Source organism: Trematomus bernacchii, unplaced genomic scaffold, assembly GCF_902827165.1.
Source record: "Trematomus bernacchii unplaced genomic scaffold, fTreBer1.1, whole genome shotgun sequence".
NCBI lineage: Eukaryota > Metazoa > Chordata > Actinopteri > Perciformes > Nototheniidae > Trematomus > Trematomus bernacchii.
The window spans coordinates 3,600,662-3,627,350 of NW_022988098.1; the positions used below are offsets into that span (position 1 = coordinate 3,600,662).

The following is a 26,689-nucleotide window of genomic DNA, read 5'->3' on the forward strand; positions in this document are numbered from 1 at the left end:
GCATCACTGATGACTCGGGCATGCCTATCACGCTATTCTCATGTGATACTATATAGCATGAATGAGTTCATTGGAAGTATGTTTACTAATCACTATTGACTGAAAATGTCATTGTTGTAGGAGAGAATAACTCTGTTTGACTTAACATACATTGGCATTTAGATAGTGTAAAAGGGAGCAATCTGATGGGGTGCAACACTTTACTTTTATATCTGGCATATCATGGGACTGTACTGTCTGCCTACTGCTTTTTGAGATCAGTACTGCCATAAAAAAATGGTCACATCTAGTAAACAGCTTGTTAGCGTCTTATCCGTGCAGGCCTTTTGGAGGTAAACCAGGGGACCGAGTGAGCTCAGGAGTCCCTCTGTTCATCTTTATCCTTGCCAGCCTTGTTCTCTCTGCCAGGCATGATGTGGATGCCCGGCAGTTTGTTCTTAAAGTGATTTAGCTCTCCTCTTTTCCTTGGCAACATGCAGCCCTGGTTCCTGGGTCATTAAGTCCGGCTCCTTCGTGCCTTACGTTTCTTGCTGTGAAAGACGACCCCTGAACTTGTTTGCCAATGTCAGCACACTAGAAGTGAGGAATGGACACTGACAACTGCTGCTGAGGGCTGGGGGGGGGAAAGAGCAAAGTGGAGGAGGGGTGAAGTAGAGAGAAAAGTTTTTGAAATGTTATTCAGGCCATGTCCTTATTAATGCAGTTCACTAAGATGTCTTCATTTAAAGTGCAAATGCATATCAATCAATTGAAAGGCTCCTTTATCATCCCAGCTTCTTCTCCATGATTTCTCACACCCTTTTGATCATCTGAATTCACCAGGCGCTGTGCAGAGGCAAAGCAACCCACTATACACAGCATACATTCAATATAGTGATTCAAAAGACTTTATAGATTCTCTCAAAAGGCAGAATAGTAAACAATCAGGCAGTATGCGGCCGTGTGTCTGTTTTACAAAGCACACCACTGTTAAAGTCAGAGAACAAGATAAGTATACAGCATCCTAACCCGGGGTATTAACTTTATGAGGGGATAAATGCCCAGTTGCCTCTCAGAAGTCCATTACTCTGTAACAGACTCGGCATTCTTTATGCAGGTTTGTTTGTTGTCAAATTAAATGCAAGACCCATGCACATTCTCACAGGGACCAATTGTACCATGAGTTCTACGACCTCTAACCCTGGTGACAGGACAGGAATGGGAGGTGTTAAACAAAAGAGCCGAAGAATGTATGAATGACAGGTGCAGGGCTTTTTTTTCTGTCATCTGAAACATGTGCACTCTCCCCCTGATTTGTTCTGGACGCCCGAGCGGAGTTTAGGAGTCAGCTCATACATCCTGCACAGAAAGGATCCACCCACACCTCGTCCCAGCTCTGTTTGCAACAGAAACATTTAGTTCAGCTTCTAGGAAACAAACATGAGGACTAGATGAACCTCCATCAAACCTGATTCAGGTTGTCACTATCAACAAAGAGTACGGGCGATGGAAATACAGCAGCCCGAGCTGACCTATCATTTGTTGCCCTTAGTTTTATTGGGTTTGGGAATTGCATGCCACTTATGTTGAGACCCTGACCTATGCCAGCCCCCCTATAAATCCTTAGAAAATCAAACGGCAGCAACCAATTATTCTGACTAAAGTATTCAAAGGGGTTGTTTGGATTTTCTGAAGTGAGGTTGTACGAGTTACTTATTATAGTCGGTGTATTACCCACAGTAGGTAGTGGTCAGCTCGTGCCCAGTTTGGAGAAACAGACAGGAGAATGGGCAGAGGGCAAAGCAAGGTCATTCCTCGGCTAGCAGCAGCAGGAATGGCTTTCTTCAATGCTACCAGACCACATTGAATAAACAATGATTTTACATTGCAGAATACTGGCATTTTTGGTGGTTGTGTGACTTTAATGAATCCAAACTAACCATTTTATAACACTAAACTAACCCATCGAGGCATCTTTTTTGTCAATGGAGACAGCTGGGCTCAAAATGGAAAGATGAGTGTCTCGGCTTATTGAAAAGGGCTGTCTCTTGGCAAGGTGCAAATATTCTTTATATAGCTTATACTAAAACAAAACCATATTTTTCAGATGGGCCTTTCTTTGAGGTGTCTACTGATGTCCACTGTTAACTGTATGTAATAAACGGACTATGGACAGGTAGCCTACCTCAAACAAACCCACTTCAAAAATGTTCTTTAAAAAAGAAAGTGTAAAGTGAACTTCTCTCTATTTGTCTTAAGTGCAGTCATGTCCTGCTGATAAGGTTGCACGTCGTCGAGCTGCTGTCCACTTCATCCAGAAAGCGGGACTGTCGCCACGACACTCAACATGCCGGGTTTACGATTACTCTCTTAGTTAGTCACAGCTACTGGAACTGCTGCCAAGCGCTCGGTAGTCTCTCTCCGTGTCTCTGCTCTTGTTTTACAATATTTAGATAAGCAGGTTGCCTAGCAGCCATGCTGAATAGACTTTGCACATGGTTTATACATCATCCAACATACTTCTACTTATGGCAGATCACTCCTTTTATTATATTGGGCTGCAGGCCTCTGCTTGCCCTGAGAAAGCACATTACCAGTACTTTCTCATTGTTGCTACATTTTTAATAGTTTTGTACTCGTGCGATTAGGTGAGTCTAAATGTATTCCTCTTCTCTCAGCAATTACTTATTTCAAGGCCAGTATCTGAGGAGAAAGGAGGTTTTATGTCTGTAAATAGGGAATAGCAGGTCTGTAAATATACCGGCCAGGGTGGACCTTGGCCTGATGAACAGAGGGCTAAGGTTTCCTAGATGAATGGCAGACCCTGTGTGAGAACTCGGCCTGCCTCGGTCCACAAGGGACGGTCACAAGCAAAAGCTCAGAATAGTGTGTTGTTGGAAATGGTTAGAGGTTACCTTGCAGGAGTCCTGTTGGTAAATGGGAGTTTAGCTGGCTCGCTGATTTGTCTATAATCTCACTTTAACAAGTGTCTGGTAAAATGGATGCATTTGGCTCTAAAGGCGTCCTATCTGTCCATCAGCAATATCACAATGTCCCTAATGTAGCTGCATTTCAGCCATTACTAGATTATCTGATGAAATGCTACACAGAAAATATTTTTCACTCTCTGTAATGTTTTTTCTTTTTTGGACAATATCAACAACCACATTGGTATTTGAGTTAGTTGGAAATCCATAGTTGGACAATGACACAAGGGAGCTCGTTGCCCTATTTGTAGTGAATGTATTGTCCAGTCCTCTATGTTTACAGCTGCTGGGAAACGTGCCATACTCTTTGGCGTTGGCTTCGAACAATGGGGCAGATTCCATGAGCTATATTCTGTTGTTTCCCTCACTCTGGGAAACCGCTTTCAGTTCTATTTAACTTTGGACCTGACTCCAAATTGTAGATGATAGATGATGTACGTCTCTTTCAGGAGACCTTTGGCTCATTGGGACTGGGAGTAACAAGATGGTTAAGAAGTTGTGCTTGACTTTGCGCGTGTCCATATTCCAGTTTTGGCCTCTTGGTCTAAGTGGCAGGCTCTGTTTGCACAGATTTCTTTTTTACAAGCTATATTTTTAGTCGCTGTGGAATAAACATAGACAAGCATCTCCTTGACCCAAATGGGGGACAAAGATTCTGTGTGCAATGAGAGAGAGTGTTGTTACTCAAACTCTAATGATAAACCCACTTTAAACAATGTATGCTCCAAAACTATTTCAAACCTCACATTTAGGGACACTGTTTAAAAAAAAGAGTCCTTGAAAAAGACATCTGTTTACTCAATAAAGTCCTGATGTAACTAAAAGTTACTATAATTAATAGTGTGTCTAATACAATCTGTAAGATCCTACTCCTCAACTTTCTTTCTATGTTCCTGTGTTTACAAAAGATTTAAAAAGAAATAGTACTGGTTTAGGACCATGCACACCCCCACCACAGGTCTCTGGCATACACGTCTGCTTCAATTAGATTGAGTTTCCCCAGAGGTACATCAGGTGCTGTGTCGTTCAGTCAAAGGGCCGTGTGTGTAACAAGTTAATTTTAGTTCAATATAAAACATTTCTGTTGGAGTCCAACATCGCTGAGCTGGTGCAGACTGCATTCCAAACCATTTATGAACATTTGCAGCACGAGGAAGACTGCCCCGTCCTGCACTATACTTTTATGTCTGCCTCTTAAGTCAGGGAATCAACTCAAGCTGTGTAGGCTGAAGTTATGTGCATGGATTTTAAGATATATCCTAGAAATTCAAAGCAAGTGGACTTGTGTTGTTTGCTACGTTATTCTTTTTAATTAAGGGGTTATTCTGTTTCTGTATTGTTATTTTAATGTGTCAACCTCATCCAGTTAGATCCTCGACCCGCACAAGTCCATTTTGTACTAGACAAACCCATGAATTGGACATCCCTATCTGTTGTTTGAATATTCCCAAAAGGGATGTACCAGGAATTTCCGAACCTGGACACTGGTCCTTCTTCCTGCTTATCTGATCGTGTCAACAGAGCCCAGCAGGCTCGCTCTCAGCTCTAAATGCTGTTTATTTACCTAGAGGGAACAGCCCTTATGCAACCACTACACCCCATGCTGCTAAACTCGTCAGCCGTGGCCCCGACAATTGACCCTCAAAGCATGGTTTCCTGTCGGGGTGTTCAGGACAAGGTTCAGCATGTTTAATTCTGTATAGGTTTCACAGAAAGGGACAGACAGTCTCCACTTTCCTTCACCGCATGTTCATAAGGGATCGGTTCAAGTTGAGAGTGATGACAAACACAGGCCTGAATAACAAGGAATGCAGCATGGAGATATCGTTTCTCAGAGTTGTAAGGCCTCTTTGGGAGGGCCGGGGGCATTAAGAGGATGCAGCGCTGGTATGTGTGGTGTGGTATTGACTGTTTGTCCTCCGCTATGAATGCCCCATTATATGCTAGGCTGCCATGAAGTGTTGTGAATCTAATCAGTCTGTAAGTCATCTTCTGGTAGTAGGGCCTCATTGTGGGGCTCGGACTGTAAACACCATTATGCTGCATTAAACCCAACCCCTGCCACTCAAACAAACGCATTCATACATCCTGACACCTCCTTACACTTTTTCCCTCCTTAATTTACCCCTTTCGTCCGACCTTAAACCTTGTTGGGTTCAAAACACAGTCTTCAATTGGACAGGTCAGGGTTGCTTGCCTGCTGTGAGGGATTGGACCAGATGGCTCCCAGCATACATGGGAAGACAGTATGTGAAAAGCTTCCATATCCTCCCCATGCTCTTTCTATGTTTACCTGGCTGTTACATTGACCCACAGAGGGCCTGGTACTGGCAGCACATAAAAGACGTGCAGGTTGATATACTTTATACATGATGAACAGGTAGTTAGTCAAAGCTTTGCAGTTAAAACGGAGAGCAGCTGTTGTTCCCAGTGAGTTATGGTCAACACAGTGACATTGTAACCCTGGAAGACCTGTGTGGCACCAAGCTCCTCTGTGCCTATTTCAGAGGCCGGGGCCACACACACAGGGTTGATTTGGCAGGCACATGAGGAACGAATGGCGGTCATGTGATGGACACTGTCGGCTCTCTTATCCACGCTAAGCTTCATGCCCCTTTGGATCATCACAGGTAGCCCGGACAGCAGACTCACTGTCACGAACATCCGTGACAGTGAGAAGAAAAGCTTCTCTGTCCTGAGAAAGCTGGGAAGGTTTCCAAACCTGTGGCGGATTGTTGTGACACTAATTCCTCCACACTGGCACTTTTCTACCACAGATTCTAGGCTAGAATGGGGTGGGATACTGGAGAAGACAAATGATCTAACTTTGCCAAAACCAGTAAGTAGTCATTATGAAAAGGGAGCGTTGAGATTTATTGGATATTTTTGAGTCCTTCCTCCTGTGTGTGAGTCTGGGGGAAGGACACTTGCTGGCTGTTTGCAGTGTTCCTGTTCCCACATGGATGGCACAGTTAAGGCCTGCGTTAAGGAACTAGATCAAAGGAGACATAATGGAGCCCACTTAGAAAGTAGCATGACCTGGATATCAAGCACCAGCAAACTGCAGACCTCAATCATTTGTCACACATATGTATTGACCCTGATGTAGGTGGCTACAGCACATACCTGCAATATGGGATGACATCAATCCACTGCAATATATGCCACACACTGTTTTAGATAGTGTCCTATAATTTCCCTGAAATTCAGTTCATGGTCTAGTCAGAGTTCCCGTTAGAATATTTTTTTGCCGGTCAACATGTCCGTTAAAGTTGAAATCTTCCGGACAAAATTAGATAAGTGCCGGTTAAAGGTCTTCTTTGTTATTTATTGAGCTTTAAAACAAATTGATATGATTCGACATTAAACAAACTAATTATAGTAGATTAACTACATTATTCAAAAGTGTACAGTAATTTACAAAAACGCGGGAATAATAAACGGAGCGCTCTCTCCTTCTCCTGACAGCCCGTCAGTATCATGCAGCTCGCGGATCCAGTAATGAGTGACCCGACAGTAAAACTAAACATATCTATAACTAGTTTAGGTAGTTTGAGAGGTAATTAAAATAGCTACGTGTGATTTTCTAACCTGAAGTGTGTTTTGCTCTGCTCGCCGCTGCAGGGGATCATGCAGAGCTGCGTGTCGACTCGTCAGCAGCAGCCGATCTCTCTCTCCTGTCAGATTAGACTTTACTCGCATTTATGTCCATATCGATCAGATCTAGCTAGTTCTAGCTAATGATATGACTACCTGCTTGTTAAAAGACACCTAAACAATAAGCGTCGCTATGCAACCGGATGAGGCCACAAAGTATAGCGCAGCATTATGCATTTGTTTACATGCCCACCGGAACCCCGAGGCATTACCAACAGATCAACGCACAATCAACCCATACAGGACATCTCTTTCTCCACATTAAGTGTTAGACATTAGAATTGACAATTTTTGTCTGTCACATACTCTTTTGTCTGTCACATACTATTCTTGTCTGTCACATAAGTGGCGCAACTGATGCGGTATTGCGCTAAGGGAAAATTATTTTGACCGGACATTTTGACCGGAGAGATTTAGATTTGCCGGACTTCAGCATATTTTACCGGTCATTGTCCGGTAATTACCGGCTAACGGGAACTCTGGGTCTAGTTGCGTGTAATCAGTTGTCCCCATTACCCTTGCCTTTTGCATATACTTTTTATGCAATGTGGGTTGTCTTTTTCTATTCCTCTCCCTGCCTCTAATTCTATTTTTGCACCACCCCTCTGCTGTCTCTTCTTTGTTGTCTGTGAGTATTGTGCTGAGCTGGCTGTTGCCACTCAGTGATTGTAGCTAAGCTCTGTGGTTTTCGCGTTAGTAGCACTCGGAGCGTATGGCTCTCTTTGGGCCCTGCTGACTCCATGCCTGATGTCTCACTGAGCATGTCCACCTGTCCCCTTAATAAGGAAACACACACACCACTCCTGCTGCTCCGTTGCCTACCAAAGGGATGACATCATTGCTCACACACACACACACACACACACTCACACACTCACACACTCACAGATGGATGCATGTAGGGGATACAAGCATTGACACTCTCTCCATATGGCGAGTGTGCCTTTTTGGGCCTCTCAGTCTGTTTAACAGTGTGAGTTGTTTACTGGTTGTCGGGTTGATTAGTACTCAGGCGTGACTGTGGCCTCGAATGCATCATCTTATCGTGTTGGTGGTATTCAGCATTTAATTCAGATCTCAATACCTTTTATGTTATTTATGACACTTATAGATAGATAGATATTTTAAACTGCTGCTACTAATTCTTTAGCCATGGTTGTGTACTTATTTGTCTTTATTTGTATTACTAATGTGTTCTTTTCTTTTTTTATTATTGCTTGCCTTTTTTACCTGCTATGCCACTTTTGCAGTAACAATTTCAATTTCCCCGCTGTGGGAATAATAAAGCAACTCTGATTCTGATACTGAATGTTTTTTTCTTTCAGTGCTGATTGGGTGGAGATCCTGGAGCCACGCTCCCGTGAGCGTATGTATGTGAACTTGACCAGCGGGGAGTGCGGCTGGGAAGTCCCGTCAGGTGTTCCTGTCCGGCAGGCAGACGGTAACCAGTGGTGGGAGCTGTTCGACCACCACAGTGGCCGCTTCTACTATTATAACTCCACCGGGCGGCGCACAGTCTGGCATCGACCCCAGGGCGCTGATATAGTGCCGCTCTCCCAGCTCCAGGCCATGAGGCGGTGCAGCGAGGCCAAGCGGGCCGGAGGCAGCGTCGACAAGAACCTCCATGTAACCACGGGGAGCATCAGCAGCGTCGACAAGAACCTCCATGTAACCACGGGGAGCATCAGCAGCGTGGAGAGGAACCACCATGGAACCACGGGGAGCATCAGCAGCGTGGAGAGGAACCACCATGGAACCACGGGGAGCATCAGCAGCGTGGAGAGGAACCACCATGGAACCACGTCGAGCATCAGCAGCGTGGAGAGGAACCACCATGGAACCACGGGGAGCATCAGCAGCGTGGAGAGGAACCACCATGGAACCACGGGGAGCATCAGCAGTGTGGAGAGGAACCACCCTGGAACCACGGGGAGCATCAGCAGCGTGGACAGGAACCACCATGGAACCACGGGGAGCATCAGCAGCGTGGAGAGGAACCACCATGGAACCACGGGGAGCATCAGCAGCGTAGGGAGCCAGGGCCGCTTCACACCTCTCCCGGAGCAGGACGGAGACAGCCCTGTCCCCAGAGCTTCGGACACCAAAGAGGAGGCCGACACCCCCGAGCTGGACCCGGCTGAGGACACGAGACATCAGGGAGACGGAAGCAGCAGCGAAAACAGCACAGACGGCAGCAAAGACCCCCAGAGGTAAGCCTGACCCAACGTACGGTAGCCCCTACAGTAAGTCTGGAACTGTACTTAATCATTACTGGATCGAATTACCAGGAGAGAGGTCAGGAAATGTGATAGTCATCGCAGCATGTGGCATAGTGAGCTGTAATGACTTTCAAATGCTCCTGCTATGAGAACTCGCAGGATTATTTTTGACTTTTGACCGCTCAGGCTGAACTCAAACTGCCTTTTTATTTTCCTTCTCACTTATCTGAACATTCCATATGTCCCCTGTTTCCATACGGCTGCCTGTGAAGCGTGCAAAGCCATTTCAGCAAATCGCTACCAAATGGGGAGAACGGGTCAGTTATATTACAGAGCACGACATTCCCCCCCCCCTCACACTAGGGTTAGTGGGGCAGAACGGCCCCAAACAGTAAGTCATTCAGAGACACCATCATGTGCTCGGAGTCGTGGCCCCGTCCAAACCACCGTCTCTTCCCTCCAAGCAAGATTCCCCACATGCCACTTGTGTTTCCCCTGGCAGAGTGCCACCGAGGCTGTCTTAGTGTCCTTCTGTACGCTCACAACCACCCTGCTGTGCTCCGATGCCCATTTCATTTTCCTCAAACAAATATAGGCCCCAGGCGATCAAAGACTGGTTACGCCCCGAATGGGTGGGAGCTTAAATGTGCATGCATGAGTGGCATGTGAGAGTGTTGTCTGTGGTTAATAGCAAGCACAACCGCCACATTTCAGCCGCCTATAAACAAGGCGAACCCTGCTGGTTTTCATAGACTCTGCTCCGGTTCATCCCGGCTCTTCTTGTACTGGCTCTCAGGAGGTCTCTGCCCTGACCCTCCGATCCTTTGGGATAACGTAAAAGTGGAGGGGGAACTAATTGTTCGTCCACGGCTGTTGAATGACACCACTGGAGGTAGCATCTTGCATTACAGATGTGCATAGGGGGTGTTAAAACTCTCCACTTTCCCCCAGTGATTCAACTTCTCACAGAGCCTTTTTCTGCTATCCCTTAAACAATAGCCAGCTGTGTTCCTCAGAGTAAAGCAGAGGAGTATTTATCCGTAGAGGTTGGTCACCCTACTTAGCCATATGGCTCTTCACATGCTCACCAGCCTCCATTTTTAGCAGGTAATTGGATACCATTACAAAATGCACAGAGACGGTGGAATGTGACAGCTCAAAGTGGATTAAAACACACTTTGAGACGTGCTTGTCTTCAGTTGTTGCCCTGCCTGATTAATAATGACAAGAACCAATGGGTAAGGGCAGTTTAAATAAGGGCTGCCGGGGTCACAGTGGTTTGACGTTAGCTAATTGTTCTGTCCCTCCCAATCCAGAGGAGTTTTAGGGGCTTTCATGAGAATATCTTCTTCCTTTTTTATGCTCGCATTACTTCCGTTCATAACTTTTCTTAGTTCCAAAGAGTAAGGGGTTTTTCATTTTTTGGTCTGAACGTCTCGTCTATTTTGGGCATGTCGTCACATGTTCCTTTTTTCTTCCCGTTTCTTTTCTATTCGGAATTTTAGCGGGGTTGAATTTGATTAACTTGTGACCGTTTGAAAAACAATGCTGTTCTTTGTGGAGATGGGACAATCCCAGTTCTTCCAACAACCGTTTCCTTTTGTTCTGAGCTATTAATAGATCTGTTCATAACAGATAGAAGAGTTTCCAAAGTGTTCTCACAACACACCCTGTGTGTTATTCTAAGCTCTGGTTGGTTGGTGCTGCTTCCTTTCCCTCTCCCTGTCTTTGTGGAGCTCGTATCTTTGTCTATATTCGTGCCTTTAGTAGCACACGTATGTGTTGACTCAAGTGCCAAATCTGTTACTCATTGGCCCAGCCTTATCACGTTTCCTGGGAATTTCTGGGTACTTTGAGCCTGTGGAGCTCATCAGGGAAATACCTTGGTCTCCAGGGGAAAACATTTCAGTCACATGTGGTTACGGGCACAGGAAACCGAAACACACTGATCTCTTTCCACGATTGAAGACCTACAGGTGTTGCACATCATCTAGCTTCTAACATTTGTATTGAATTTCACCCACCTCTCAATGCATGTGGGTGTATATGTCATCAAACGGATAACATCTGTATGGGATTTCAGTTTAGACAGTGTGTGACCTGTGCCCGTCTTCACCCTGTGTGGGCTCCCCTTCAATGAGCTTTTTAGTTACAGGAGACCTGCTGAGTGGATGTTAAAAGTCTGCTGAGGACACATGACAGCATGGTGTGTAAGACAACCCAGAAGTGACCCAAGGTGGTTCACATTAGGGTCACAGACCTCCTTTGTCTTATGGGCTGACCTGAGGTATAATGGGCCACTAAAAGGAACAAAGGCTCTCACTTAAATCTAGTTGTACCACCGGGGTCAACTGAGAGCTGTCTATATAAGCAGGAAGTCTACTGAATGGAGAAGAACACCAAATGACTTGTATGTTCCCTCTCATTTAGCCATGTAATGATATAGCTGTGCACCAGCATTTAATCTACAGCAGACACGCTGACATTACACACTTTTCCTGATTGCTGACTAGCTTTAAAATCCTTTAAAAAGATTGAAAAATAGTTAGATGCATCAGTGCCTTAAACCTGTAATCTGTCTGAGTTGTTTTGCTTTTGTTATTGTACCAACATCGAGTAAGCTTCTACATTTAAACAGGGGATACATGTGCAGCAAGTTTAGTTCAGGGAATGTTGGTTTTAACGTTAGACAGACTTTAGGGAAACTAATGGCAAAAATATTGTTTTAAATCTCCCCAAATATGAATTGATCTCTTAACCAACTAAAAACAGATTGGTACACATATTATTTTAATTTCTTTGTCGGGGAATTTTTAGGTGACTTTTGAAGATGTGCATGAAATCAAAAGTATTTCAAAACAAACAAAACATGCTTCTGCTTATTCTGCATGCTTGTGACTGTCTGGCTATGAGTCATGTAAGAGAGAAATCACCGTGAGCGGGTTTATTTAGGAAACAAAGGGGGCGTCTTATGGGGTAGATAAGGCTATAAAGTTTTTAATGAGCCACACATTGTCTGTATGTTTACTGCGAGAGCACAAGCCTCTCATGCTTTTCATCTCTGTGCCACTCTGAGGACGTAGCCACAAAGCCTTTTACACATACTGGAAAGACATGTTTCATCTCTACACTCCCGGTGTGGTAAGCTCATTTTCAGCTCGATCCAGATGGTGTTTTAAGTCTGCCTATTTTCTTCAAAAAAGTTGCACTTTGAACTTCTGATCCGGTTATATGCCTAAGTGCTTTGGTCTGGTTAACAGTGACAATGTCCTTATTTTTGTTTTTACCTCTCAGTGCCGTTTCTCTCCACATTCCTTTCTGTCTTTTCCATTCAAAGTTTATAGTATTCTCAAGAACTAGATTACAGAGCTAGAGTTTTATGTGTCTCACTGAAGCAGTGTATCCAACAACCTCTTTTGTTTTATTTTAGAAATCCTTGAAACGCTGCTTTTACGGTTAACTTCCATATGGCGCTGTGGTACGGTAACATATCTCCAGTGTTTTCATGGAGAACCAATGATACCACATGTGAACTGACCCAAGGCATTCAGCCATGACTGCAGCAGCTCACGTTAACCATGGTATTAATCAGGGTGGTTTACAGGGTTTCCATTAAATATATCAATTACAATTTTATTAAATGTTTTTAAATAAATGGATGGATTGAAATTGATATGATAAAGGCGGTCATTTGGTTACAATAATGTAATGGACATTCGTAGATGGCGACAATTACTGATGTAATGTACCTCAGAAAGATTTCCAGATCGGTTCTGACGTTCTCAAAATACTAAAAGTATTACAGTGTTTTCTACATATAGACTTACTTGGGCGGATATAACAAAGGTGGGCTGTATTTGGTGACGCATTTTAGCGGTTAATTTATTTGTATTATCGTTAGCGTCAGGAGAGATCTGCTTTGATAAATGATATATTATTTCACCCCACCGTAACCAATCTGCTATTAATCCCATGTTCATTGCGATGACCAGTCCTCTATCTTGAAACCATCCCACTGCTGCACTAAAGTTTTTCCCCAGAGAGACATAACTTTGGTGATCTGGGCACTAGACATTTTAACCACTCACCCATACATCCCATAACATTTCCCCACAAGGGAGAAATCATGGGATATTTCCATAATGCGTGCATGCATGTCCCCTGCTCCGTTTGACATGTACAACATAAACTGTCTTTATGAGATCCATTTTATTGAGTTATGGGTATAAAAATATCTTGGATTTTTTTATAGTGAATAAATCTGCCTCTGGCTTCTCTGATAGATTCCCTCTATATGTTATACCTATCACGCCATTATTATAACAACATAATGTTGTTTTTCTGCTATTTTCTTTCCCTGATCTTATCTCCAAACCCTGAAACTAAGGCTGGTGCCCCACGGGAACGAAAACGGGTTGTATCCGCATATTTCTCTTGCGTATAGCCCTTTTTGCCACATGAGGCCGTAACTAAACGATAGAAACGGACCCCGCAAACGAGGTCCAAAGGTGGATAGATCTGGGAACGGAGCGCTCTGGGGGGTCATACGGCTCCGTGTGATCGCCTCTATTCGATCATCTTGTGATAATGATGACGCAATAGCCCTGCCTCCCCCCACCTCTGCTGCTCACCCCCGCAAAAGTGAACTGCACACTGAATTCAGATTATTTATCTTTATCTCGATATGGACATAAACGCGAGTGAAGTCTAATCTGACAGGACGGAGACACGCATCTCCTCCCGCTGTGATGCAGCGGGAGCAAAACACACACTTCAAGTCAGATCATCACCCTTAGCTATTTTAATTACCTCTCAAACTACCTAAACTAGTTATAAATATGTTTATTTTTTACTGTCGGCCGGGTCACTCATTACTGGATCAGCTGCTGCATGCGACAGACACTGACTTTCAGAAGAGAGGGAGGAAAAAGAGAGGACAGGCTCCGTGTATTTTATTATTATATATAGTCGTTATTCATTTGTTTTAAAGCTTAATAAATAACAAAGAAGACCTTTGACCGGCACTTTTATCATTTTGTCCGGAAGATTTAAACTTTTACACACGTTGACCGGTGAAAAACTGCCCGGTTCCCTCGGCCCCCACCGCGGAGAATAAACAGAAGCGCAACCATGACGACCATGCTTCTTCGCTGCTTTTTCTGGAGGAAGTTACAGCGCCACGTACAGGCTCGGCATATGTACTGCAGCTTTTTCCAGTGGTTGGAGCTAAACGGAGCTGTCTCGTGTGAACAGACACTATCCGGTGTATATTGCGTGTGGACGGAAGCTTTTTTGCGATTGCGTTTGCGTTAATCCTATGCGTTTTGCCGTATGCGTTCCCGTGGGGCACCAGCCTAACTGAAGCAGTCTTTGTCTCTGTGAGGCAGTTTAATCATGTCATTCAAAGATAGTGCTTTGATGGGCGCTGCCCTGACAGAAAGAGGTTCAGATTCAGTTTCAAATTCCAGAGGCGGGTCTCTCTGGAATCTCTCTGGGTTTGGCCTCATCCTGTCCCCTCTCAGTGATCCTGGTGGCTGTCCTCTGGCCCAGCACTCCTCTACCGGAGCCACAGACATGCACAACTGCTAGACATCTTGGCTCAGAGCAGGGAGGTGCGTCAGTTCAGCTGCTACAGGACAGCTGGCCTGGTTCTGTCCGAGGTTTCTTCCCGTCAGAGTCATTACTTGCTGCTGTCGCTCTTGGGGGAATGTGGGGTCTCTGTAATAGCTCTGGTTCTCTAGGGGTGCCTCACAGACACTATGGTGCTACCAGCGCTGCCTCGTGCATCAAATACCATTTTATACTTCGAAGTGTTTCAAAAGTGAGAGAAAAACAAACAGCCGTTGGCAAAGTGAATATGACGTCCTCAGCGAATCCTCTTTGTCTTCTCTGTTTCCTTCCTCCTCGCTGATAGCAGTGATCCCATTGGCTTGTGCTCTGAGGTGTTTATGCAGCAGAAGCTTGGCCTGTGCAACCTCATATCCTCTTCCTGTGAAGCCAATGTTAATAATAACCCCTGTTTTTCAGACCCTATTATTCCCAGGAGGTATATTTTAGAGCTTTCAAATCCATATCCCTATCCGCCGAAGTGACTCAGCTGATGGCTTTTCCAACAACAGTTATTCCAGGCAGGAAAGTAAGAAGAGACAGAACATCTGCTGACAGCAGAGTCCCCATAGTATAATTAGTTGTCTCTTGAGACGACCTGACCACAGCCATATGCAGAGCAGAGACTGAGGTATCTGGTACTGAGTTTGTGAACGTGAGACACCAGAGCTGCTGAGACTAATTGAAATTCGCTGACCTTTAAGTTGATTTGCTGCCCCAGAGGACAATCAGATTACCCTGTTCCTCTAACTTCATTTCAATTTACATTTCTTTATCTTGTTCTCACACGCTAGCTCCAGCCTCTGAATGAAGAGGTTTGTGGATGTAGGATAGGTGTGTTCACATGTGCTGTGTGTCTAATCACATGTGCTTGGAGAAAAGAAAATGTTGAAATGGAGATTATCTCTTTTGCAAACAGCGAGAGATTTAGACAAATCTTAAGAGTTTCTTATGCTCCCGGAGATAATTATCATGTCTCTATAAACCTCCTGTGATGTGCATAATCCCCACCTTGAGCTAACACTCAACCCACTGACACACCCTTTCCAAATAACTTTCATTATGGTTGGAGTAAAGTCCAGGCGTGTTCAGAGAGAGTTACGTAACAGCCTGTCTATTTTCTTGTCTGACTGGAGGTTAAAGATGGCTCCTTCAGGTTCAGCGTTCTTCCTATCATCTTTCTCACCCCCTCTCAATTGCTATCGTTGAGGAGAGGGTTAGTGTGCAACAAGTTCAGTTCAAGGAATGTTGGGCTTAATTGTGGACAGACTTTAGTTCTCCCCAAATGTGTCTAACCAACTATAGACAGAATTGTAAACTTTTTATTGAAATGTCAGTTTCCATTTTCGGGAACTTAAAAAATTGTGCAAGAAGGCAAGGCAGGTTTATTTATGTAGCATATTTTCAACTCGAATTGATTTAGAGAAATGAAAATTAAGAGCATTAAGAAATAGAGAAGGGGAAACACATTCAAACAAGCTAATATAGAAAAACACAGGTATACAATACATGAATAAAAGTGACGGTTCAGTCCGTCACTTTTATTTGTTCCGGATATTCGGAGCATAATAACTGAACGCCATGTTGAGTTCTGACTCTGGTGACAGAAAGCAGACCCTCCCAGAAGACCTGAGAGTTCTGTGTGGTTCATAATCTAGCTGGATATCAAAAATGTATTTTGGCACTAAACCATTCAATGCTTTATTTTTTCGAAATAGCAACTTTTTTTTTCGAAAGCAGAAGTATAGAAACCCAAATCAACAAGCTTCTCTTTGTGTGCTTGAGTTGCGTAAGAAGCCTGTCTGTTCTCTTGTCTGACTCTAGAGGGTAAAGATGGCTCGTTCAGGTTCAGCCTCCTCCCTATCAACTCTCTCCCCTCCTCAATTGCTATCGTTGAGGAGAGGCGTCTCCGTGACGATGGCACAGCGATGCATTGTGTGAGGGCCCCCCCGTCTGAATGAGCCCCGAGGAATGCCGGCGTTCCCGCTCATTCCCTCGCTGCACTCTCCCACGACTAATCCCCACCCCATCTCATTTACACATGCTCACCCCCCCCCCCCCCCTCTCTTGTCTCTCTAGCTCTGTTCTCCTTAACCCATCCAATCCTCCCCCCCTCCTCCACTGACCGTCTCCCCACTTTGCGCTTGTTGTATTCTAAGATAAGATAAGATAGACTTTATTGCTCCCAATTTGAGATCCGTCACAGCAGCATGTAAACAAGGCATTCCACAAAATGTGGGTAGGAAATAAACATAAAATAAAACAGATCTTAAAAGTCCAACAAATTAATAATGACAGTGAAAGATATATATCTGAAGACTATCTCTCAAATATACACTATGAATGGCTAATTACAGCTAACAAAATATGAAGGTAGATTATTATTGACATGTATATAGACTTTTTGCACTACTTTTTATTTTGTATTTTATGATATTTGTTGGAGGAGCTCAGGTCAGAAGAATGTCCTTGCCATTTCTACACTGTAGCTTTGTGCATATGACAATAAAACTTTTGCATCTTGATTGTGCAAGAAATAAGATATTAAATATCAATATATTGTTCCGTCTTCTCCTCTCTTTTGGTTTGGGGTTTGTAATGATACTTTATTTGGCTGACCTGAGGTTTACTGATATGTAAGTGTCGCTCTAGCTGTGTAATGGGATTACAGGCTTTGGATGGAAATTGAAGACACTGTAAAGCTTTACTTGTTGGAGTTGTCCCCCGGCTCCCCGAATGCAATCGCAGTGATCATCGCCGCACCGAACTCCCTGCTGATATCCAGCGTAATGTGCCAGTGCAGAGGGGGTGGGGGGGAACATGTGAGACCTTTGCTGAGCCTGAGAGGGACAATGGTGTTCAGACAACAGAGACAAAGCCTGACAAAATCCCTCTCTCCCAACACTGAGCTGCACTTCCTCACAGGCCAGTGAATGTGCTCCGTTTCAGTCCCTGAAGAATATGGGGTTTGACGTGGCTACTGAAATTATCCCAGGATATCATTTGGTCTTTGTATGGACATGAAGGAGTAGTATAGAACCAACAATGTCGTGTTATTTCGTACATACTGTTAAAGGGGTGAAAAGATATTGAATTTCAAATGTATGTTGCGAAACATCTTGTAAAGCTGTACATAAGCTCCCTATAATTAAGCTTTAGCCCATTCTTCCGCCCTGGCGCAGTGTGTGAGCCTTACACTAGGCATTTCCTGTTTGCGTTGCATATGGGTAAGCTTTCACTACAACCTTCCAGAGGTCCTCCTCAGACAGGAAGTGCTGGTCCCTACTATCTCAGGGTCAGCCCTCATAAAATGCGTCACCCACCCACCAAGAAAAGACAGCCTGATGTTTTTCCTTGACAGTCGAACAACAGGGTTGGATTTGCTTGTGGATAATAGAAGGGGAATTTGATTATTGTGGTTTTGTGTGTGAGGTCCTCTGTGTTCTTCGGCCCAACCCAATTACAAGAAACGCCTTGATGTTCCATGTGTGAGCCGGTGCTGCTGTAGCAAACCGGTGCTAAACAGTCAGCTGCTGAGGTGGGAACGATTTTGTAGCATTTGTGTCACCTCCTCCTGCTAGACAGGGCCCGAGTGAGAAAACATACACTGTTTCAAAGAGCACAAACAGTGGCTTCTCATGTTTACAGCTGTCACCTATCAACCCCCTCCTCCTCATAACCATTAGAGACTCACACTTCCTTGTAACAACTAAACATTGGTGGTTTGAGGTGAATCCCATCCCTCTGAGCTTCTTGTCTTCACACGTGTCCGTCTGTGTTTGTTAGCTGTTATTTCGGCAGTAAACTTTGGTGTCAGTGAGATGGGGGCCATTGGAGCGTTCCCAACTAAAGTGTTTGTGGCAGATTGTCTTGGTGTTGTGCCAGCTGGCTGAGATCCAGAGGTGGAAGAAGTACTCAGATCTTGAGTAGAAGTAAAAGTCCTGCATTCAAAAATGTTACTCAAGTACGAAAGTATTGGCATCAAAATATACTTAAAGTAACCAAAGTAAAGGTACTCAGAATAATATATTATATGTTTTGATTATAATGATTGATCATTAAAGTGTTATCAAAGCTGGTAAAGGTGCAGCTAGTTTTAATTACTGTATTTACTGCAGGGTAGCTTGTGAATTTACTCCAGGTGTTGACTTAAGTCCTATTTAAGTGTTGATTTAATTTCCCATCGTTAAACCACATTTTTAGAGTTACTAAAGGAATTTAATAAATGTAGTGTAGTAAAAGTACACGATTTACCTCTCAATTGTAGTGGGGTAGAAGTACAAAGTAGCACAAAATGTAAAGTACAAGTATCTCAAAATTGTTCTTAAGTACGGTACTTGAGTAAATGTATTTAGTTACTTCACACCCCTGCTGAGATCCAGCTGTTAATAGACCCTATCTGGATGGTATATCTGTGGAACCGTTTGAAGATGAGAGCCTGTTTACATTCAAACTGCTGAGATGGTGTGACTCACTGTATGGACAGGGGAGAGAGAGAGAGAGAGAGAGAATGGCCTGAGCTAGAAGGACTAGGAAGTTTGCCGTTAGCTCGAGGTCCTCAGGGGAATTGTTTCAGCATTGTTCCAGAGAGAAGTGGGGAGGATGGGGGGGGTCAGTCCGCCTCCTTCCTCCTCCCTCTGTGTCCTCTCACTGCACAACTCACTACTAAAAAGTCTGTTGGAAAAGGAAGCCTTTAAGCACTTGCTCTGGCTCGATCAGTGTTTGGATTTAGGACAGGAGGTGATCCAATTTTATCTAATTAATTACCCCAGTGAATGTTAAGAAGAGGGCGGCAGGGGGGGAGGTAAGTCTTCTTTCCTGCCATCAAACGTATTTACCTGTGACCCTGTGATTAAGATAGAGTCTCCTGAGCTTGTGTATTCTGTGCTGCGTCACATGCGTCTCACTCAGGCAAGCCACCAACTTTGTCCGTGCAGGTTAAAGGGGTCAAGTTTTCTGATCAGTCGAGGAATGAAAAGTCCTGATTGCCGGGGAAGATTATGAGGGAACAAGCCTTGTGGAGGGACGCAGAGCAGGGCAGCGTGACCGGATTGATGGCAGATTGTTGTACGTTTGCCGGGATTAGCAGTGGGCCATTGGGTTTGAAGTTAGCCCAGCCGCTCAACCAAAAGGAGAAGAATTAACCTTTGGACCTAAGTGAAGATATTCTCAGCTGTGAACTACTGCAATCCCCACTTCCCTCAGATCAGCCTCTTTCCATGTGGACTACCGGTTTACTGCACAAATATTGACTCAGTGAGTCAGATGCCATGTGAGTCATTCCAACATTTGCTACTTCACAGACATACAACCACCAGCAGTCATCTTATATAACATTATCCTGTGTGTATTCTCAAGAGCCAGGCCCACATGGACGAAGTGTGAATGGATTTCAGTCAGATGTGTTGTGTTCAGTCACTCAGTATTTTTAGGCACAACACACACTGGAGGTATTGTCTCATGGGTTTAACGAGGCCATTTTGACTGCCAGACAAAAAATGGAGTCAAATGTTTGGAGGTCAGCAAAATGTTTGGAGAGGAATTTGTGGATTGCTGCTGATTTTCCCAGCCCTGTCAGCTTTGTGTTTTCTTGATTTGATGAAATATAGCGAATTACTTGATGCCTGGGAATGATTTTATGTGATGTAACGGCTTTTTATGTTTTCTTTAAGACTTGATATATATAGCTTCTTTGGGCAACGTGAAACCAATTTTTTTTCTTTTGTTCTCTTCCTTTTTAGTGATGCTTCTCAAAGATGGCAGCCCACCCCGGGTTCTAAGGCAGCCATGTTGGTGAAGGTGAACAGTATGAGCCGAAGCCAGCCAATCCCAGCCTCGCAGCAGCAGCAGCTCCTCCAGCACAGTTCACAAAGCAAAACCTTCACCCTGCACCCCCCTGGCAACAAGACCCAAGGAGGACACATAAGCTCCCCCCAGGGATATAGAACCGCCCCTTCTGGCAAAATGTCAGCTGACAGTCGTCAGGCGCATCACCTGAGGAAGGCCAGCAATGGCAGCTTCTGTGTGGTGACAGACAGTACTCATCCCAGTCCGCTCCTCCACAGATCTCAGACCAGCACTCCATGTCCCGCCTCCCCCCAGTATGGTTGCACTACCCCAATCTACGACGAGCCAGTTACAGAATGTCCCATATATGATGAACCCCCCACAGACATGGAGGTAGAGGGGGCCCACCTTTACAACGGGCAACATCTGTCTCGCCTGACACCCACCCACAGCCTGCAGAAACCCAGACTCCTCCAGCACCCGGGTCCACCCCACCCCGGGTCCCGACACAGGAGGAACCCCTCGGCCTCTGACTACAGCCCAGCTGGTCTGGAGTGCATCAAGCACATGATCAACGTGGACCCCAAACAGGGGCTCCTACCCGGCTCTCCTGTCCCCACACACCGCACCCCTTCCCCTCCTTCCAGGCAGGATCCCGTCTTGACCCCTCCTCAGCCTCACGCCCAGCTCCAGGCCCACTCTTTGCCCCAGGCTCGAGGTCAGCTGAGGGACAGGGAGCCAGGGACCCCGGGCCCCAGTACACTGGATAAGAAGCAGAGCTGGCGGGTCCTGGAGGCCACGGTGCAGCGCGCCATGGAGGCCCGACACAGCCGGCAGAGCAGCCAGGCCTCGCAGGACTTCCCCTCCACCACCCCCCAGCCCACCGGCAACTATCAGGACTCTGGTTACTCCACCGGCCCCTCCCCGAGTTTGAGGCGTAAGAGCCGGAGGAGGATGGGAGCCGGCGGGGGGGCGGGGGGCAGGCCGGGGTCGGTGGGCAGCACCGGGGAGCTGTGCGCCCTCAACGAGAAGCTGATGGCCGAGATGAGGGAGGTGGTGAGTCGCTCCAACACCATGAGGGAGGTGAGGGCGGGGCTGGACCCGGAGGTCGGGGAGAGGGCCGTCGTACCACGGACACGCTCCCCCGCCGACTCTCTCAGGTGGTACGGGGGAGTCGGAGGGGGGTCGTCGAGTAGATGCGATTCACGAGAGGAGCTCAGCGGGGCCGCCCGGTCACTGAACAGGGCGGGTAACCATGGCAACCCTGCGCTGACCCCTCTGGAGATACCAGGGAGGCAGAAGAGGACGTATGAGAAGGTGGACACTTTGGAGCTGAGCATCAACAGCCAGGTCAGCCTGTCCTCACCAGAGACCCCCGGACCCCCATCACAGGTAACCCCACGCTCCACTGTGTTTTTTTTTAAAGTTCAAAGGATTTATTCTCATATGTGAAGCTATAGTGTAGTTATGGCAATGAGATCTTAAGCCCCTCCAACAATGCCACATCAAAATAGATAAGACATAAAACACTGAACCAAATAAAAAACAGTGCAAGAAGAAACAGAGTAGAGTGTATGAGGCAAGTGGCGATAACATTTAATGTTTTTTCTTAGAGTGTAGAGTAGAAGATACCTCAAAGCTTTTCCAATATTATGAAATCTTTCTGTCAGATTAGGAGCTCAGCTGAGTGTGTGTAATTGTGTGTTCTGTTTACCTCAGAAAGTTAGCTTGGATTCATCTTGTTTGGTGTGATTACTGATGTCTCTCCAGATTTACTATCAGATTACAGAATCATTCAGTCAGTGGAAGGAGTCATTCCTGAACATGTCTTCTGTCTGGTCCTCAAAGAGCTGCGAGTGAAAGAATAGACAGATTGTGTGACTGTGAAAACATTCGTTGACTATTTAAACAGATTTGGTTTTATTTTGACATGGCAGAGCACTAAAATAAATAGAACCACGTGGAGGAACCACAGTGATGTCTTGAAGGGCCCTGATAAAACACACGATCGAAGATGAAAGAAGAATATGAAACTGTTATAAAAGTAGCAGCATGTGGAGTCTCTAAATCCCCTCTTGATACAGAATCACACCCGTTACAGTACTGTGATGAAAGGTGTGTGTGTGTTTGTCAGGTTGTGAAAAGTGGTATGTGAGTGGATGGTGTTTGTTTGTTTTGCGAGTATGAAGGGGGATGTGCAATCACTTGTATTCAAACCCATACTCATTCAGTAAGTATTACATTTTACAAAAAAAAAAGAGGAAACAGTGGGATAAAAACTCTAAAGGCTTATCTGTTTCATTGTGTGAGTAATACCTTTTACACTCCAGTTTTAAGTGTCTAAATGTCCCTGGATATTAAGCAGTAGGCAGGCCGGGCACTGCTGACTATAATGGCCGCAGTCCCAGCATTACCTGTCATCTCTTGCCCTCCATCTGCTGCGCACGGCAGGTCCTGTGTGCTCATATGCCAGATCTGTGCCTGGGCATGTGGGGCCCATGCCAGGCCAGAGAGATTCAGGACATGGCTTCCCTCGGACAGGAAGGAGGCCGCTGAGGCCCATATGGCCCGGGCTCTGCAGGGAGATGAGGAGTAGGAAGAGGAAGTAGGCTGGTACCCCGGCGTATTGGTACCACTGTAGCTTAAGCATGTTAGACGACAGCCAAGGAGCAGTGAGCGGGCCCCCTAAGTCTGTCCTGGAATGTTTTTCAGACCTGCTGTTATATCACTCACACACACTCGCAGATTATGGCTTGCTGTGTATGAGCAGCTCCATATTTCCATATTTGAACATTCTGTTCTTGCTGAAAGACCTTATGAACTTGCTTGTTCAAAAGGATGCACTTAAAACGTCCATTTCCAAATAAAAATGAATGAATATTGCATGACTTCAAAGTTGAAAGCATTTTCTGCACACTATGACTGAATAAGCATATTGTGCTGGTGCATCTGTAAGTGATCTGTAACACAGTGTAATTTAGCGAGAGTAAGAGTTGTACATTCCCAGTCCCTAGTTAAACATGTGCTTTGTTGCATTTGATCTCCTACAGTTGACCTCTATAACCCGTTTAAAAAGAATACATCAACTCCGTACAACCATCATAAAGTCTCTGCCAAAGCCAAACCTCACATCTGCTCCATTTGATTGAGAAACCAAAATGTGAAGTCCAGCTTGTCTGGCACACGTGAGCTCCATATTTCATCGGGGTCTCATTGAAAAGACTTGTTGATGTGTTTTATGTTCCATTAGTATATTCTGAGCTTTGATTCTGGCTCTGGTCTGGTGTTGTTCCTGGCTGTTTGCAGAGCATATCTAGGCTTCTGGCTTTCTTATTAAGGGAGTTAGAGGTCCTCCTCTCAGTCGTCAACTCCACCGCAGGGATCACAGAGAGGCAAAGAGCATAGCTTTGGTTTTGATCCTGCTTTGGGACTGTATGGACTGTTACTGTCTGGTCACCTGCTCCTGAGGGGCCAGGGTTCATAGGTTTTTTGAGATTTCTTGTCCGGGTAGCGTCTATTGTCTTCCCAAGCCAGTTCAGATTGAACCATGCCCACTTCTGCATCCACGTAGCTCTGCGCGAGTGCGTCACTATGCTAGCAACGTTGAAGTGTTATCACGTCTACTCTAGCTTGGAACAAAAATGATATGGGCTGTTTATCAGACTTAGCTAAGTACTACCCACGGTTCCTCTCCCTCACTTCCTTCCACTTCGAGACAACTTCACTGGGGGGGGGGGGGTGGATCTCAAGAGTCCCATCTTTGGTAGTGCAAGTGCAAGTGCTGAGTAACCAAACAGAATATGCTTTATCCTCTGACAGTGTTGGAAAGTACCAAAGTACATCAACTCAATATACTGTACTTATGTACAAAACGTGACAAACCAAAAAACAAGCTCTTAGGCTACGTATTGGTTTCTAGTTTATTCTTCTTAAATCCATGGTAAATTCATATTTTTCCCTCGCCCACGGTAGGCGCTCACCTCCTCTGTAGACCTCTCCTTCTCTACCTCATGTTCCCTTCTTGCCCCCCCTGTAGACGAGCACCTTAGAGCTGCAGGCCCAGTTGGAGAGCAGGAAGAAAGGCATGGCGGACGGACGCACCGCTTCCCTGGGCCCTCACCGCCCCGCCAGCCACGACAACAGAGAGGGAAGTGACGGGGCCGGAGGAAGATCATGCGGATCCTCCTACCAGCTGTCCTACGCCACCCTGCGGCAGCCCCCCCCTCCAGACATGGGCATGGAGGACTGGGCTAGTAAGCACCTCAACATGCACACACAGGGCCTGTTCAGACGCCGCGTCTCCATCGCTAACATGCTATCGTGGAACCGCGGATCCATCAAGAAGCCCATGTTGGTCACCAGCAACCGCGCCGTAAGAAAGGAGGCCTGCGAGATGTTCAAACTGCTGCAGGCCTACATGGGGGACCGGCCTTCACGTCTGGACCGCCGTCACTGCGCCCTCCTCATCATCACCAAGTGCTGGGATATGCCCGGGCTGCGGGACGAGCTCTACGTGCAGCTGGTGAGGCAGACCACAGGAAATGCCACCCCCAGGAGCTTGGCGGCGGGGTGGGAGCTGATGGCCGTCAGCTTGGCGTTCTTCGCCCCCTCGCCCAAGTTCCGCTGCTACCTGGAGGGTTACATCCAGCGACACACAGACCCATCCAGCGACAAGAAATGTGAGTCTCAGACTGAGGAAGACGGTGGGTCACCTTTCTGTTCTTTTCTGCACCCCCCTTTGAAAGTTATCATTATTAAAATCACCTCTGTATTCTCCTCCCTTTCTCTTATTTTCCTTTGGAAGTGTAATTTATTCAGCATGATCACGGTAGAAAGTACAGGATTGTTACTGATGACGCCAATAATCTAATCTGTCGGTCTTGTGTAAAATCTAATTGTCCGTCAGAGATGTGACCGTTGCTGTTTTTCTGTTTCTTAGTGACTCAGTTCATATTGGACCAGCAGGAGTTGAACGTGAAGAAAAATTCAAAGTCCAGAAAGAAGCGGAAACAGAACTCGGATGACGAAGAAGGTAATTCAATTAGTTCAAATATCACATTAAGAACATTGGCTTCTCGGTATTTCCTATTTACACAAGTGTATCTGTTTGACAGAGCACAAAGTAGGCAGGGGAGCGACTCCCAAACATGTTTTTCTAATCTTTTCAAAAGCTGTGCAGAGTCTTAGCCATTACAAATCTAATATATCGCTCCCTGTAGACACCGCTCTGAGTGGGATGGAAAATTCAGCACTGTGCAGTTTGTCAGATGAGGACATGCTGATGTACTCGCAGATACAATGAATGGGTTTCACAGAAAGTTGAGCTGAAAAAAAAAAAAAATGTAGGATGAGAATGTTCTCCATGCACACAATGGACCACACTGTGAGTCATATTATGGGTCTCTCTTGCCACCCGCATGCCAGACAGCCTTTAAAGGGGATACCTACTCATCGACACTCATGAAAGCACCCCTCACTGGTGATGATGTCACCGGAGAGGAAACCAATCATCTCGCAGCAGCCACACACACACATTGTACTTCAGTGACTCAGACCCGAACTGACTAAGAGGTCGGAGGGAAAGCCTATTGAACACGTCTGACTAAGACTCAAGGACTTTTAAGACGGAGGAATCTTGATGAAAGCCAGATGAAAAACAAGTCCCACATGTACCAAAACAACATAATGAGAGCTGCTGTTTGCCTGATGGATGGAGGAGCTGGGTCATTGTGTGTGACCAGAGTTATGAGCAGCTGTGAGCAGCATGTGGGAACCAAGGTTATACATTTACTTTAGTTTTAGAGAAAGTTAAGCTTTTGCTAGGGACAGGTATAAAGAAATAGAAGATGGTAGCCACAAATACATACAAAGTACATGGTTCAAGAACAGCAATAATGTACAAATGCTTTGAATTGGGAACCACCTCAAGTCCTCTTTTACTACCACACTCAATAACAGTTGGTTTACATTAGATCCAAGCTGAATAGTTTGGTTAAAATGCATTTTATCTACTTAAATATTTTAATATTGTTCTTTTTTATTCATTCAATACTATACACAGCATGTTAAAAACAGCATGTGGCGCAATTGTGTCTATCGATTTTGTTTTTAAAATCTCCCGATAGTTGCCGTCTCTTTTTTTGAGTTAAAACTGAAATGAAATAACAGTTTATATGAAAAGAGCCCTATTTGTTCGGACATAGGGGGGGGGGGGGGGGGGTCTCTTTCCTGTAGTGTGGTGTTTAGGTTTTTCTGCATGTAAATGGTCTGCAAATGCTCAAATTCTCCCACATCTCCCACAACGTTTTTCAATGCTTATTTCTGTTGTAGCCTTAGGTTTACTTTACAATAATTAGCATGGTGGGAACTGGAGGCTTCTTTTCAGGCTGACCCTGGTCTGGGCTTTAAGAACAGACCTCTTTGGGCTCGGGGCCCGGGAGACTGTGCTTTTAG

The 26,689-nt window shown here is 45.4% G+C and overlaps 1 protein-coding gene across 2 annotated transcripts in view; it reads left to right on the top strand.

Moving 5' to 3' along the window:
• Positions 1-26,689, top strand: part of zgc:92107 (uncharacterized protein LOC492329 homolog) — a 38,411-nt gene that overhangs the window by 4,876 nt on the left and 6,846 nt on the right. The window contains exons 2-5 of one of the 2 annotated variants that reach the window (XM_034121753.1): positions 7,949-8,833; positions 20,191-21,628; positions 24,273-24,915; positions 25,176-25,268. In XM_034121753.1, the coding sequence (XP_033977644.1) occupies positions 7,949-8,833; positions 20,191-21,628; positions 24,273-24,915; positions 25,176-25,268 (3,059 nt within the window). Of the gene's footprint in view, positions 1-7,948; positions 8,834-20,190; positions 21,629-24,272; positions 24,940-25,175; positions 25,269-26,689 lie in introns of both variants that reach the window. The other variant, XM_034121752.1, reaches the window with a different exon arrangement.